General features: G+C 40.3%; 1 protein-coding gene across 3 annotated transcripts in view; it reads right to left on the bottom strand.

Moving 5' to 3' along the window:
- The window catches only part of bcam (basal cell adhesion molecule (Lutheran blood group)), a 57,767-nt gene extending 49,226 nt beyond the window's left edge, over positions 1 to 8,541 (bottom strand). For 2 of the 3 annotated variants that reach the window (XM_058053154.1, XM_058053156.1), the window contains exon 1: positions 8,225 to 8,539. In XM_058053154.1, coding sequence (XP_057909137.1) covers positions 8,225 to 8,291 — 67 coding nt within the window. In that variant the 5' untranslated portion in view covers positions 8,292 to 8,539. Of the gene's footprint in view, positions 1 to 8,224 lie in introns of all 3 variants that reach the window. The other variant, XM_058053157.1, reaches the window with a different exon arrangement.
- Positions 8,542 to 12,542: the final 4,001 nt, after the last annotated feature.

The raw sequence follows: 12,542 nt of genomic DNA, 5'->3' as shown, positions 1-12,542 counted from the left end.
CCCCCGAAAGGTGGTTACAACAAAAACATGTTAGTGTGAGAGGTCTCACTTGCTCACATTTTGTATTTGCTGAACGTTTGTGGGCGAGTTTAAGAGATAATATGCTAATAATAAAGAAAACTAGTAATACAAAAATATGCTAGCTGACTCTATTTTTTAATTAATGGCCCAAATTGATATCCCATGACATAAGATTTGATGTAATTATCGTCACAGTTGAACATCAAATTGTTTACCACAAAGATATTCATTCATTCATTCATTTTCTACCGCTTTTTCCTCACGAGGGTCGCGGGAGCCTATCCCAGCTGTCTTCGGGCGAGAGGCGGGGTACATCCTGGACTGGTCGCCAACCAATCACAGGGCACATATAGACAAACCACCATTCACACTCACATTCATACCTATGGACAATTTGGAGTCGCCAATTAACCTTTGGAATTATGTGGGAGGAAACCGGAGTACCCGGAGAAAACCCACAAACTCCACACAGAGATGGCCGAGGGTGGAATTGAACCCTGGTCTCCTAGCTGTGTTGTCTGCGCGCTAACCACTAGACCGCCGTGCCGCCCTATTTCCCCTACTTATTATAGATAAAAACTCATTTCCATCTGCGATTAATTGTGAGTTAACTATGGACAAAATATGATTAATCACAATCAAATATTTTAATCAATTGACAGCCCTACTTCTCACCCATTTATGTGTGAACAAATACATAGTCTGGAATAATTACTATTTTTTTGTTAATTCAAGCCCCAGATACAGTATGATATTTCCATATCTGACACATTAAGATTAATCAATCTGAACTGTACTGTGAGAAATCAAACAGAAATGGGACATCTAGTGTAACCCACACATGGGGAGGAAAGCCCAAAGAAGCACAAAGCGAAAAAAAACAAGCATGCAAGCTTGCACAACTGTGCCACCAAACCAGCATGGAGGATCACCATGAGGTGGTAACCGAACCCAAAGTGTGATCTGTGTGAGGGTGAGGAGGGGGTTTGGGGTGGTCTTTCTGGAAGGAGCAATGTATTGGACAACTGCTGTTGAGGCAACTGTTGATGTCTGAAAAGCAACAGCTTGTGATGCTCCCGGAGGACGCTCCTCACCAGCCAACAGTCAGATGGTGGGTTTAGGGTTGGATGGGTTAGGATTTCTTCTCTACTGCCAGGAAAATGATCTCCCTGTCCATGGTTCAAGGCTTTTTTTTTTGGCATGGCATTCCCCTTTCTTAATTGGGATTTCTCAATGCGGGCTCACTATTCTTCCTGCTGTCATCTCTTGTGTTACCTTTTATCTCTGATTGATTGATGACAACAACCCAAGTCCCACCACACTAAATACATTTAGCATATCAGTGTGTGGAGTAAAACTATGGAATGGCTTGAAAGAGGAAAAATATATACAAAATACAACAGGAAAATACAACAGTATCTGATATTTTTTCCTTTATCATGTTATTAGGGCGGCACGGCGATCGAGTGGTTAACGCGCAGACCTCACAGCTAGAAGACCAGGTTTCGATTCCACCCTCGGCCATCTCTGTGTGGAGTTTGCATGTTCTCCCCGTGCATGCTTGGGTTTTCTCCGGGTACTCCGGTTTCCTCCCACATTCCAAAAACATGCTAGGTTAATTGGCGACTCCAAATTGTCCATAGGTATGAATGTGAGTGTGAATGGTTGTTTGTCTATATGTGCCCTGTGATTGGCTGGCGACCAGTCCAGGGTGTACCCCGGTAGAAATGAATGAATGTTATTATTATTCAATGCAAACAGCAGTGTCTTATAATTTATTCCTTAATAAATTCCTGTGTTTGATATCATTTATTCCTGAATTAATGTATATTATTTTATTAATATAATGGTGTCTGATATCATAGACTCTGGAATATCCTTTACAATACTGAGAACCCTGTGTCTGATATCATTTATCCCTGAATTCACTCATTTTTAATTTAATGAATACAACAGTTTCTGATATCACTTTGTCTGAATATTTTAAAACTCATTTACAATCTCTATGTCAGGTTTGATCTACTATATATTTGGTATTTATTTACTCACTGTTTTACTGCTGTTGTTATTTACATAAATACAGCATACAGTTATGCCTAGGTTAACATCCGACTCAAACCAAAACAGACTCTAACCAAAGCAAATTTTCCACAACCATTACAAAGAGCAGCATGTGTTCTGATTCACTCTACTGAGCCTCAAAACTATTTTGTTCTTTCTGAGTCATCACAACAAGAATGACATTTCCAAATAAAGGCAGTTATTCCTATCTAGGGGCAGCAATATTTAGCATGGATAAATGGCTTGGCTGCACTTCACCTCTTCTTCCTGAAAGAGCGTTGGGCAACCCCACCTCCAGTGGAGACAAGGACATGCATGTAGACATGCAGAGCCTCTTTCTCATTTCAAGGCTACATTTTAAATTACCCATCACCATCACAGTCCTCCCCTGAGGAAAAGAATAACATGAGACTCCATTGCTGCAACACATTGGTTGGCTTTAATCATCTCTCATTCAGTGCGTTCATCTCTCTCCATGGCCGTGCTTTCCTCCCTTCCTTCCTCCCTCCCTCTCTCCCTCCCATCCTTCCTTCCTTCCTTCCTTCCTTCAGCTCCTACTGACAAGGAAGCAACAATAAAAGTCTTAATCACCTTCTTTTTGCTTCCCCTCAGTGATTAAACTATCTGACATTATGAGGCCACTGATAAGAAACTATGCTTCTGTTTCGCCTATGAATTGCATTAAATTTTAAATCTGAACACTATAGCAAAGATCAGCTTTGGATAATCGTGAACAAAGTCAACTAGGGAGTGGGGGGGGGGGCATTCCTACTCTAAAAATCATCAATAGCAGCCATAAATCTGAGTGTAAATGCAAAAAACAGCTAAAACTAGTCACTGATGGGGAAAACAGCATGCAAAGAGTGAAGCCGGCAGGCAAGCAAACATGCAGGAATACCACTGGATGTCATGGCTGTAGATATATACTTATGAAGGAGAAAGGGTAGGTTTAAATATTTGGTATGAGTCAGAGACAGTTTCATAAATCCAGGCATGTAATAAAAAAAAAAATAGGTCACCCCATGGGCTTTACTGTATGTAGTTTTCGTAACGCTTCCACTCCTGAAAGGCTTCCCACAAAAGGATGTGTTGTCTGTGATATTATTTTTCGAGTGTTTAGCCAAATCACCATGAAATTTAGTCACCACTTTTCGGGGACTGAAGTGTGTAAAAAAATGAGCAAAATTGGGTGAAAAACATGGCAGATGTCAAGCGAAACGTCACAGATGGGACTTAGTAACTACTTGTCCATAACTCATTGACCATTTCTATAAAACCTTCAGTATTGGTATTAGATTATTAGATGTATGCAGGCATGTTTTCCAAAGCATTTTTATCACAACCCATTGGGGCACCACAAAGTCAAGGCATTTTACACATGGACCACAATAAGAATCACAAGAGTTTTAATATATATATATAGAATATTTAAAAACTCATTTACAATCTCTGTCAGGTTTGAACTATTATATATTTGGTATTTATTTACTCACTGTTTTACTCGTTTTTTTACTCCTGTAAAAAACTCATTAACCATTTCTATAAAACCTTCTGTATCGGTATTAGATTATTAGATGTATACAGGCATGTTTTCCAAAGCATTTTGATCACAACCCATTGGGGTAAAACAAAGTCAAGACATTTTATTCATGGACCACAACAAGAATCACACTACAGCAGCAAGAGTTTTAGGATCAGAGAAGAAAAACTCCCTCTTTTGTGAAAACCGTCTCAGCAACCAAGTTGTTGAGACTCAACTTTTCAGGACTATAACCTGGAAGACTGCAGAATGTACACAAACAAATCTCAAAAAAGGGTTAAATAACAAAAGATTGAGACAAAATGAGGATGCTACCCAGACGAGGGAAGAGTTTTGGGTGGGACTGCCAGCTTATCACCCTGACCCGGGCTGCAATAATTGAGTTTCATGTGTTGTTCACCGCAAACACAAACAAGCACAAGTGGGTTTATGAAAGGACATTTCAAACCCTAACCCCCATTCAAAGCACTAATGGGGGTGGGTTCTCCTGGATATTCAAACTCTTAAAACTTCACACCTCCGCGATGGAACACAATGTTATCCTCCTTGTTTGTACACGTATTATTGACGGCAAGAGGGGGGGCTTTAGGGAAAGAAAGGAAGTTATTTTATGCGGAAGGTAAAGAGATGACAAACGAACCTAACAAAGCGGGCTCCAACACGTCTTTGGGAATGTCACTTATTCCATCTCAAAGGTGCTGTCAGAAAAAAAAACATACCCCCCCTCATGGACTGAGGGGTATGAATCACCTCAATAATTACCACCCCAACACTCCAGGACCACCACTCCCAGATGCCTGAATGACAGGCTGGGCAAACATAGACTTGCTCTTTGCAAAAAAACAATGCTACGCAAAGTTTCCAGTGTTTGTGTATCGTCAAAAACAATGCATACTCGTACATAATCACATACCAAAAACATTACCATATTCAAAACATAAAGCTGTGTAGCATTTGTGTAACCAGCGTCAATGCATTTTAAAATGAAGTGTATAAAGTTCTGCATTAAGACTAATAGTTACACTTCCTGTCCGTCAATCTAGGTATACCGTGTGGGAGATCGGTCCACCTCTGTAACATACCGAAAAATCAGATTCCCTCTCTTAATGCATTCCTGCTGGCTTTTATGGCCTCATGGCTAAATGAGCCCTTTTTTCTGGCCTAATACCATAATGATTACAACTAGCTACAGGGGGTACTGTGTGTGTGTGTGTAGGGGGGTGCAGAAATTAAAAGTGAGGAAATGACTACAGGAATTAAAGCGGTCCTAGACAAAGATGACACCGTGCGGTGGTCGCTAACACTTTCAAGTGAGCTTGTCACTGTGATTCTTTCCACTGCTTTTGAGTCGCTACTGTTAGCTACACCTCCTCGTTCTTAGTTCTGTCTTCTTTGCCCTTGGAAGTTATAGACAAACGTTGCACTAGCTTCCCCTTTCACTAACAAATCTGAAGTGGGTCATAGGGCAAAAACGTGGGAACATACTGCAAATGCACATGTCATGCTGACGTGTTATGTGTCCCATGATGCTATTTAGTACATGGACATACTAGACTTAGGTCTGGTTGGTATGTGTGTGTTTGTGTGTGTGTGTGTGTGAGAGAGACGAGGAACTTGTCCCGCTGAGACCTTACAAGTGCGGCTAATATTAGAACAGATAGAGGGGAAAACTGAGATTTGCCAAAATTCCTACAGTTCCCAGCAACTAAAACAGACCTCAGGATAGAGATCAATGCAGAGTAGAAGATGTGCACTGTATCCTTCAATTAGCTAGCAGACAGCAAAGTACCTCTGTCTCTAACATCCCATAATAATATGTTTGTTTTGGAGTGTATGGAGCACAAAGGTTAACTGGTAACACCAACCAAAAACTCAAGATTGATGATATACTGTACATCACTAAAATACTGCTCAAATGATGACGTATTGACCAGAATATAAGACGACCATACAGTGACAGTGAGTCAGCAATACAGAGGGTACTTTGTATGTACAGGGAACTGGACTTTGCAGAACGATACAGTACAAGTGCCATCTGTTGGTTTACATGTATAAACCTCTGGAGTCCCAATATAGGACAAACAACTGTTTTCCAAGGAATAAATACTGTCTTATAGCCGCATTGATACAGTCCAGTCATTTAGTAAAAAAACAGCAAGAGAATCCAGAGCGTGAGAACAAGTCACCCATAAAACCCAACACCATTTTTGGATGATCCTTGGAGATCATAGTAATAGTTGGCAATGCAGAAGTGAATCAAAACAAATCTGTTGCACCATGTATCTGTCTGCCCATTTAAATACACAACTAACATAGCCAGCCAGATTAAAATTGGACCTATTATGTTCATTTTCAGGGCGCAGACCTCACAGCTAGGAAACCAGGGTTCAATTCCACCCTCGGCCATCTCTGTGTGGAGTTTGCATGTACTCCCCGGTGCATGCGTGGGTTTTCTCCGTGTACTCCGGTTTCCTCCCACATTCCAAAAACATGCTAGGTTAATTGGCGACTCCAAATTGTCCATAGGTATGAATGTGAGTGTGAATGGTTGTTTGTCTATATGTGCCCTGTGATTGGCTGCCGACCAGTTCAGAGTGTACCCCGCCTCTCGCCCAAAGACAGCTGGGATAGGCTCCAGCACCCCTGCAACCCTCGTGAGGAAAAGCGGTAGCAAATGAATGAATAAATGAATGTTCATTTTCTGCACTTTGTATTGAGTTGTGGACTCCTATAGAGCAGCTACACACAATAACCCACACAAGAAGCTTTCTGTCATGTTTCCATGGACTTCCTGCTTTCTGTCCAAATGGTTTGTTTAATTGACTTGTTTAGGTACGCCACTCAACTGTGTTTGGTCACATTCCCAAGTGCTCCCGAGGACTTCTGGATACATAGGTCGGGGTTTACTGAGTGAAGGAAATCTGCAGCCAATATAAGGAAATCCGGATCGCATTGATGTCAGTAGAAAATTTGCCGAGCCATCTGAGCAAACCTCATTATCTGACCCTTTGGCAGCATTTAACAGGAGAATACAACATTGCAACAACATTTATAGGTCAGAAAAGTGGAAAAATGTCCCCTTTAAGAGGGGGGAAAAAAGAACACCACCAACACCGGCGCTTCTACTACTATTACTACAACTAGAATTTTTCTTCTTCTTTTGAAAAAATGTGCACCCCGAGGCAACCGCCCACCTTCCACTAACCCCCCTCCCCCCCTGTGCTATACCTTTGGGGCACAGCCCCGCCCGGCTGACAGCCAGCTTGGACCACTTTAAACAACTCGAGAACCATTAAGTGGGAAGAAAAAAAGGCATTCTTAATTGAAAAGCAACAAAAATGCTGTTAGTTTTTTTTTCTATTAAAAGAGGAGCGTCCGTGCAGCTTTCAGCTCTAATGTTCTTTTTTTTTGGTGTATTCATTTAGCTTTGAAGAAGATGTTTGAGCGTAAAGGGAACCCACAATCATGCAGCTAGTCTGGAAATGAACATAGTCCAAAATTAGGACCCCACTCCCCCCAGTGGTGATTCTAAATGACATTTGTGGCGCCCCCTATGCGTTGCCCTTGAAATGCTCAAAGTTGTATAATCATCAGACAAATGGTAAATGGCTTACTTGCTAAATCACTTTGCTTGATGGCGGCCATGTTTTTTTTTTTTTTTAATCTTCACAAGGGTCGCGGGGAGTGCTGGAGCCTATCCCAGCTGTCTTCGGGCTAAAGGCGGGGTACACCCAGGACTGGTCGCCAGCCAATCACAGGGCACATATAGACAAACAACCATTCACACTCACATTCATACCTATGGACAATTTGGAGTCGCCAATTAACCTAGCATGTTTTTGGAATGTGGGAGGAAACCGGAGTACCCGGAGAAAACCCACACAAACTCCACACAGAGATGGCCTAGTGTGGAATTGAACTCGGGTCTCCTAGCATGTTTTTGGAATGTGGGAGGAAACCAGAGTACCCAGAGAAAACCCACACATGCACGGGGGAGAACATGCAAACACCACACAGAGATGGCCGAGGATGGAATTGAACTCGGGTCCCTTTGCTGTGAGACCTGCGTGCTAACCACTCGTTCGCTGTGCGGCCCCGTGGTGTATTTGTCAGGAAAATTATAGCACAGGAAACATGGTAGGGGTACATGTGACAATTTTTTTTTTTTACACGACTGAAGTATTCCTATTTTTGCTAAAAAAAAAAAAAAAAATTAAATTAATTTTGACTGATTAATTGTGATTTATAGTACTGCCAACTGATGCAGGACATAGTCTAATGTGTCTGGATGTATTAGGCTACAGTGGACCTGCAGTGGTGTCCCAATAGAAAAGGGTCACTGGGTGGTGGTGCGCCAACAAGTGCAATCAAGTGTGGACAAGAGTGGGGGGGGGGGGACTTCCCGCACTACTTCAAAGAAGTGGCAGCATTAAAGTAGACGGAATGACTGAAACTACACAAGCAAGTTAGAAATTAAAAAAAAAAACACCAGACACCAACTTAGCAACTTTTTTTTGTTCCATACAAATAAAGTGATTAATTCGATGTGCTATTGCATTCTTGGATTCCTAATAAACTTAAGAGAATAATAAGTGGACTTACGTTGCAATGCGCAGAGCAGCAAGGTGCACGCAAAAGACGCATGTCCCAATCTTCTTATCACGTCCATGATGACAGCTTTTCTTTTCTTTTTTTTTCCTCACAACTTTGTTTCTCTCGGTTCTGTTCTGAAACAGTCGGTAAAGCAAGCAAGCAAGCAATGAAGCAAGCGAAGAGGCTGTGTGGAGCTTTCCAATCTTTCTGGAAGTGCAAAGCTTTTTTTTTTTACTCTCGCTCTCGTACGCGCGCACACGCACTTAGTAATCTGAGGCGGGTGGTACTTCTCTTGATATATTTGCACAAAAGGTGGCCCCCTCCCCTCTTCAAGCACTCCTCTTCTCTCTCTCTCTCTCTCTCTCTCTCACACACACACACTTTAACCCACCCCCACCTCACTGGCACAGAGAGAGAGAAAAAAAAGGGGAAGACCAGCCTGAATAATCTCAGACTGAGCTTTCCAGAAACGGAAGTTGATTTTTATCAATAAGCATGACAAGAAGCTAAATGATGTCAGAAAAATATTACAACTATGTCTTGTCCAAAGCACCCAAAACACACAAACAATCCAGAAGAAACACTATAAAACAAATACAACAGGAACAAACACCTAAAAACAACAGAATAAATGGAAATAGGGTCGACAAACAATTTCCATTATCAGTGAAAACTATTTATGATTACAGTAATCCCTTGCTATTTTAAGGACAAAATGTCAATGTGGTAAAAAAACAAAACAAACTACTAATATAAAAGGCATATGACCAGACCAGAAGCTAAGAAGATAGCTCCTGCTAGCTAGCTGCTAACAGTGTATGTAAACTAAACCGCCAGAAAAGACACACAATGGCGTCAAATTACTCCATATTTTACATACAATCTCAGACAATCTGTGGTTAAAAAAAAAAAACTACTAATATGAAGGCATATGACCAGACCAGAAGCTAAACAGATAGCACCTGCTAGCTAGCTGCTAACAGTGTATGTAAACTAAACTGCCAGAAAAGACACACATTGGCGTCAAATTACTCCATATTTTACATACAATCTCAGACAATCTGTGGTTAAAAAAAAAAAACTACTAATATGAAGGCATATGACCAGATCAGAAGCTAAGCAGATAGCACCTGCGAGCTAGCTGCTAACAGTGCCATAAAAAAGTAAAACTGCCATAAAAGACACACAATGGCATCAAATGACTGCATATTTTACAGACTGTTTTGATTCTCACAGTACTAAAATGAAGTACATGGCTTGTCAACTCAATACGAGACTCGTACTTGTATTTCTAAGCACAGAACGGTTGGTAACCCTAATTTAAATGCACATTTCACCAAAGAAACCCCATCATCTATCACAATACGCTTCCAAAGAACTACCAAGCTAACTAGCAATATTTTATTGAGTTAGAATATAATATTTTGAGTTTCAGCTGGGTGGCAATGCTTAGTATTAGAATTTAGGGTTACTTTTAGCTGACTAAAGTTTACCAAAGTGACTTTACCTTTATAATTCATCTTGTATTTACAGCTAAATCGCGTAGCTAACTGCTTTATTTGTTAGCTAGCTAACACAGTAAGACCGCATGGTGTTAGCCAATATTGAAGCACAGCACGTGTTAGCTAAAACCATAAGCTAAAACCGTATGTCCTAGCTAACAGGTTAGTTTATTTATTTTTATTTATTAATTTATTTTTATTTTCTTTTTTTTTATTAGTATTTTTATTAGTTTATTTGTTAGTTTATTATAACGGGTTTAGTTTATTTTAAATCACAGTTCTTTGCAAACGTCAGCTTGTAATTATATTTGAATCGAGTATTTTAAAGCAACTTAACATTAATGTTAACATTAACATTAGTTCCACACAGGCCACTTCCTATCGGTAATTACAAATTACATCAAGTAAAATAATTCAAAATAATAGTTTACAACAAAATAAACTAAAATATAAATGGAAAAAATATAAATAAAATATAGTAAAAATATATTGTTATGAATATTACAAATTAATCCTTCTAAGATTCTCAATTAGTTTTTTTTAGCATTTATTTTGTGTCAGTTCTCTGTAAAATTGAAATTAAATCACAACATGGTGTCCAAGTAGAAATCACACTTTGGTGTGAACACTAAACTAACCCTAATCACGTGATTCAACGCTCTTAAAAAAAAAAAAAAAGATCAGAATTCTCCAGCTGTCTTGTCGGGTATTTTGTAGTTCCCTCGCCAGCATCCCCAACATGCACCCTGAAAACATGCTTTTCATTTTCAAAGCAAGTGGCAGCAATTTGTTGGGAGTGGGTTAAGCTGTCTGTTACTAGCAGACATACCATTCATTCCGAGACATGAAATCCCTTCACAATGTGTTTGGGTATTTACAGGCTATGCTGCAGGCAAAGTTATTGTGCAGGAGGGGAGGGGGGACAAAGTGGCTTATTGACAAAAGTGGTCTTAGCTTTGTAGGTCCAAAGTTAATCTATAAAGTTGACTTGGGAAAAATCTTTTAAACCAAGAAGAAGAAGCAATTTAGGTTTTTTTTTTTTTTAGTTTTTTTTTTGCTCTTGGACTCCCCCTAGAGTGTTTCAGTGTATCTACTTTTAAAACTTGCCATTTCAGTGGAACTCTCAATCAAATTGTGGTTGAAATAAACATTTATTAGGTGACATTTTAACATTCTTATCATAAAAAAATGCATCTCGGCTTTATGATATAGATGACAAAGGATATTATTAGTATCAACTAGGAATACTTGTTTGTAAAGAGTATTGGATAATGTTATGGATACTTTTGCAGGATACGAGTATGTTATGGTCAAATATTACACCTCTGTGGTCCAATTAACGAGTTGTTAGCATGTTGTTAACACAGTCAGGTGATCTGGAAGACATGGGTTCGATTCTCGGTGTGTGCATGTGTTTTCTCCGGGTATTCCGGTTTCCTCCCACATTCCAAAAACATGCTAGGTTAATTGGCAACTCCAAATTGTCCATAGGTATGAATGTGAGTGTGAATGGTTGTTTGTCTATATGTGCCCTGTGATTGGCTGGCGACCAATCCAGAGTGTAGCCCGCCTCTCGCCTGAAGACAGCTGGGATAGGTTCCAGCATATAAGCAATACAGAAAATGGATGGAAGGATGAAATATATAGGAGTTCTACTTACAATAATAATTATTCCATTATTCCAAATATTTGTGATAGCATCTGACATTTCTTCTGTTGGCAGCCTCTCGCCCGAAGTCAGCTGGCATAGGCTCCAGCATGACGTTGCACCCCTAATGAGGATAAACGGCATAAAAAAATGGATGGATGTTACTAAAATAACAATAGTTTTCCTCATGAGTTTTTGCGGGCCCATATAAAACAATATGGTGGAAACCTTGTACTCTAATTATCATGGCTAAAAATCAAGTAATTTAAGTCAGTGATTGAATGGATGGACCCCATTTCCTTGAGTCTTTACCATCCATCCATATTGTGCCGTCACACACGTTTCTTATTATCGGTCACCTCTGTTTTTCATCCTCTTCCACCCTCCTTCTCCTCCCTGCAGCTCCATTAAGTAATGAAGCAATACAGTAAATCACTGCTGCGCTATGGAAGCCTTACGTAAGAATGATGCCCTTAGCGGGCTGCATCAGCATCTATAGACACAGTTATGCGGCATGATATCAGACTTACGTAAGGGTACACCAAGCTATGTACATGCAACTGGTACTTATGTCACAACACCGATCCATGATAACTCATGGGTCCATATCAGGGACAAAGTGGTTGTATTGATACGTATTGATGTTACATCAGCGGGATACCCTCCTCCTGCTTGCTTTCACCTGCTGAGAAAGCCTAGAATAGACAAGGAGAGAGAAAAAAAAAAGGAGAAAGACATTCGGGGAAGGTGAAAGGGTAAACTAGGTGCCATCATACGCTCGGCAGCCTGAATAAAGTGCTGCCAGGCGAAGCTATGTATAGAACAGCTGTGGGTTGATTCCAGCCAGCTCAGCTATCAAAAAGAAGAGCGGGTGGGGGTGCAGAAGCACTTGCGAGTACGGTTTCATGGCTTCACCTCGTCCATAAGAGCTTGAAAAAAATATTAACCAGCTGTTATTGAGAAGCAAGCACGACTGGAATGTGTGTCAACTGCTGTTACGAGAAGTGGCCCATTATTTAACATGCTTGGGCCGCCACTTCAACAAAGAAGGGCTTTAAACTTCTTTACCGTGAATCAAATAACATCGTAATGTTACAACATTGCCATAATCAGAAGATCGGGAAAACCAGGATTCCGAGATTGTGTTGCATTGTCTTAACAATGACACCAACCTCAG

The sequence above is a fragment of the Doryrhamphus excisus genome, chromosome 17 (genome assembly GCF_030265055.1).
Source record: "Doryrhamphus excisus isolate RoL2022-K1 chromosome 17, RoL_Dexc_1.0, whole genome shotgun sequence".
Lineage (NCBI taxonomy): Eukaryota > Metazoa > Chordata > Actinopteri > Syngnathiformes > Syngnathidae > Doryrhamphus > Doryrhamphus excisus.
This window is presented reverse-complemented; position numbering and strand designations above follow the sequence as displayed.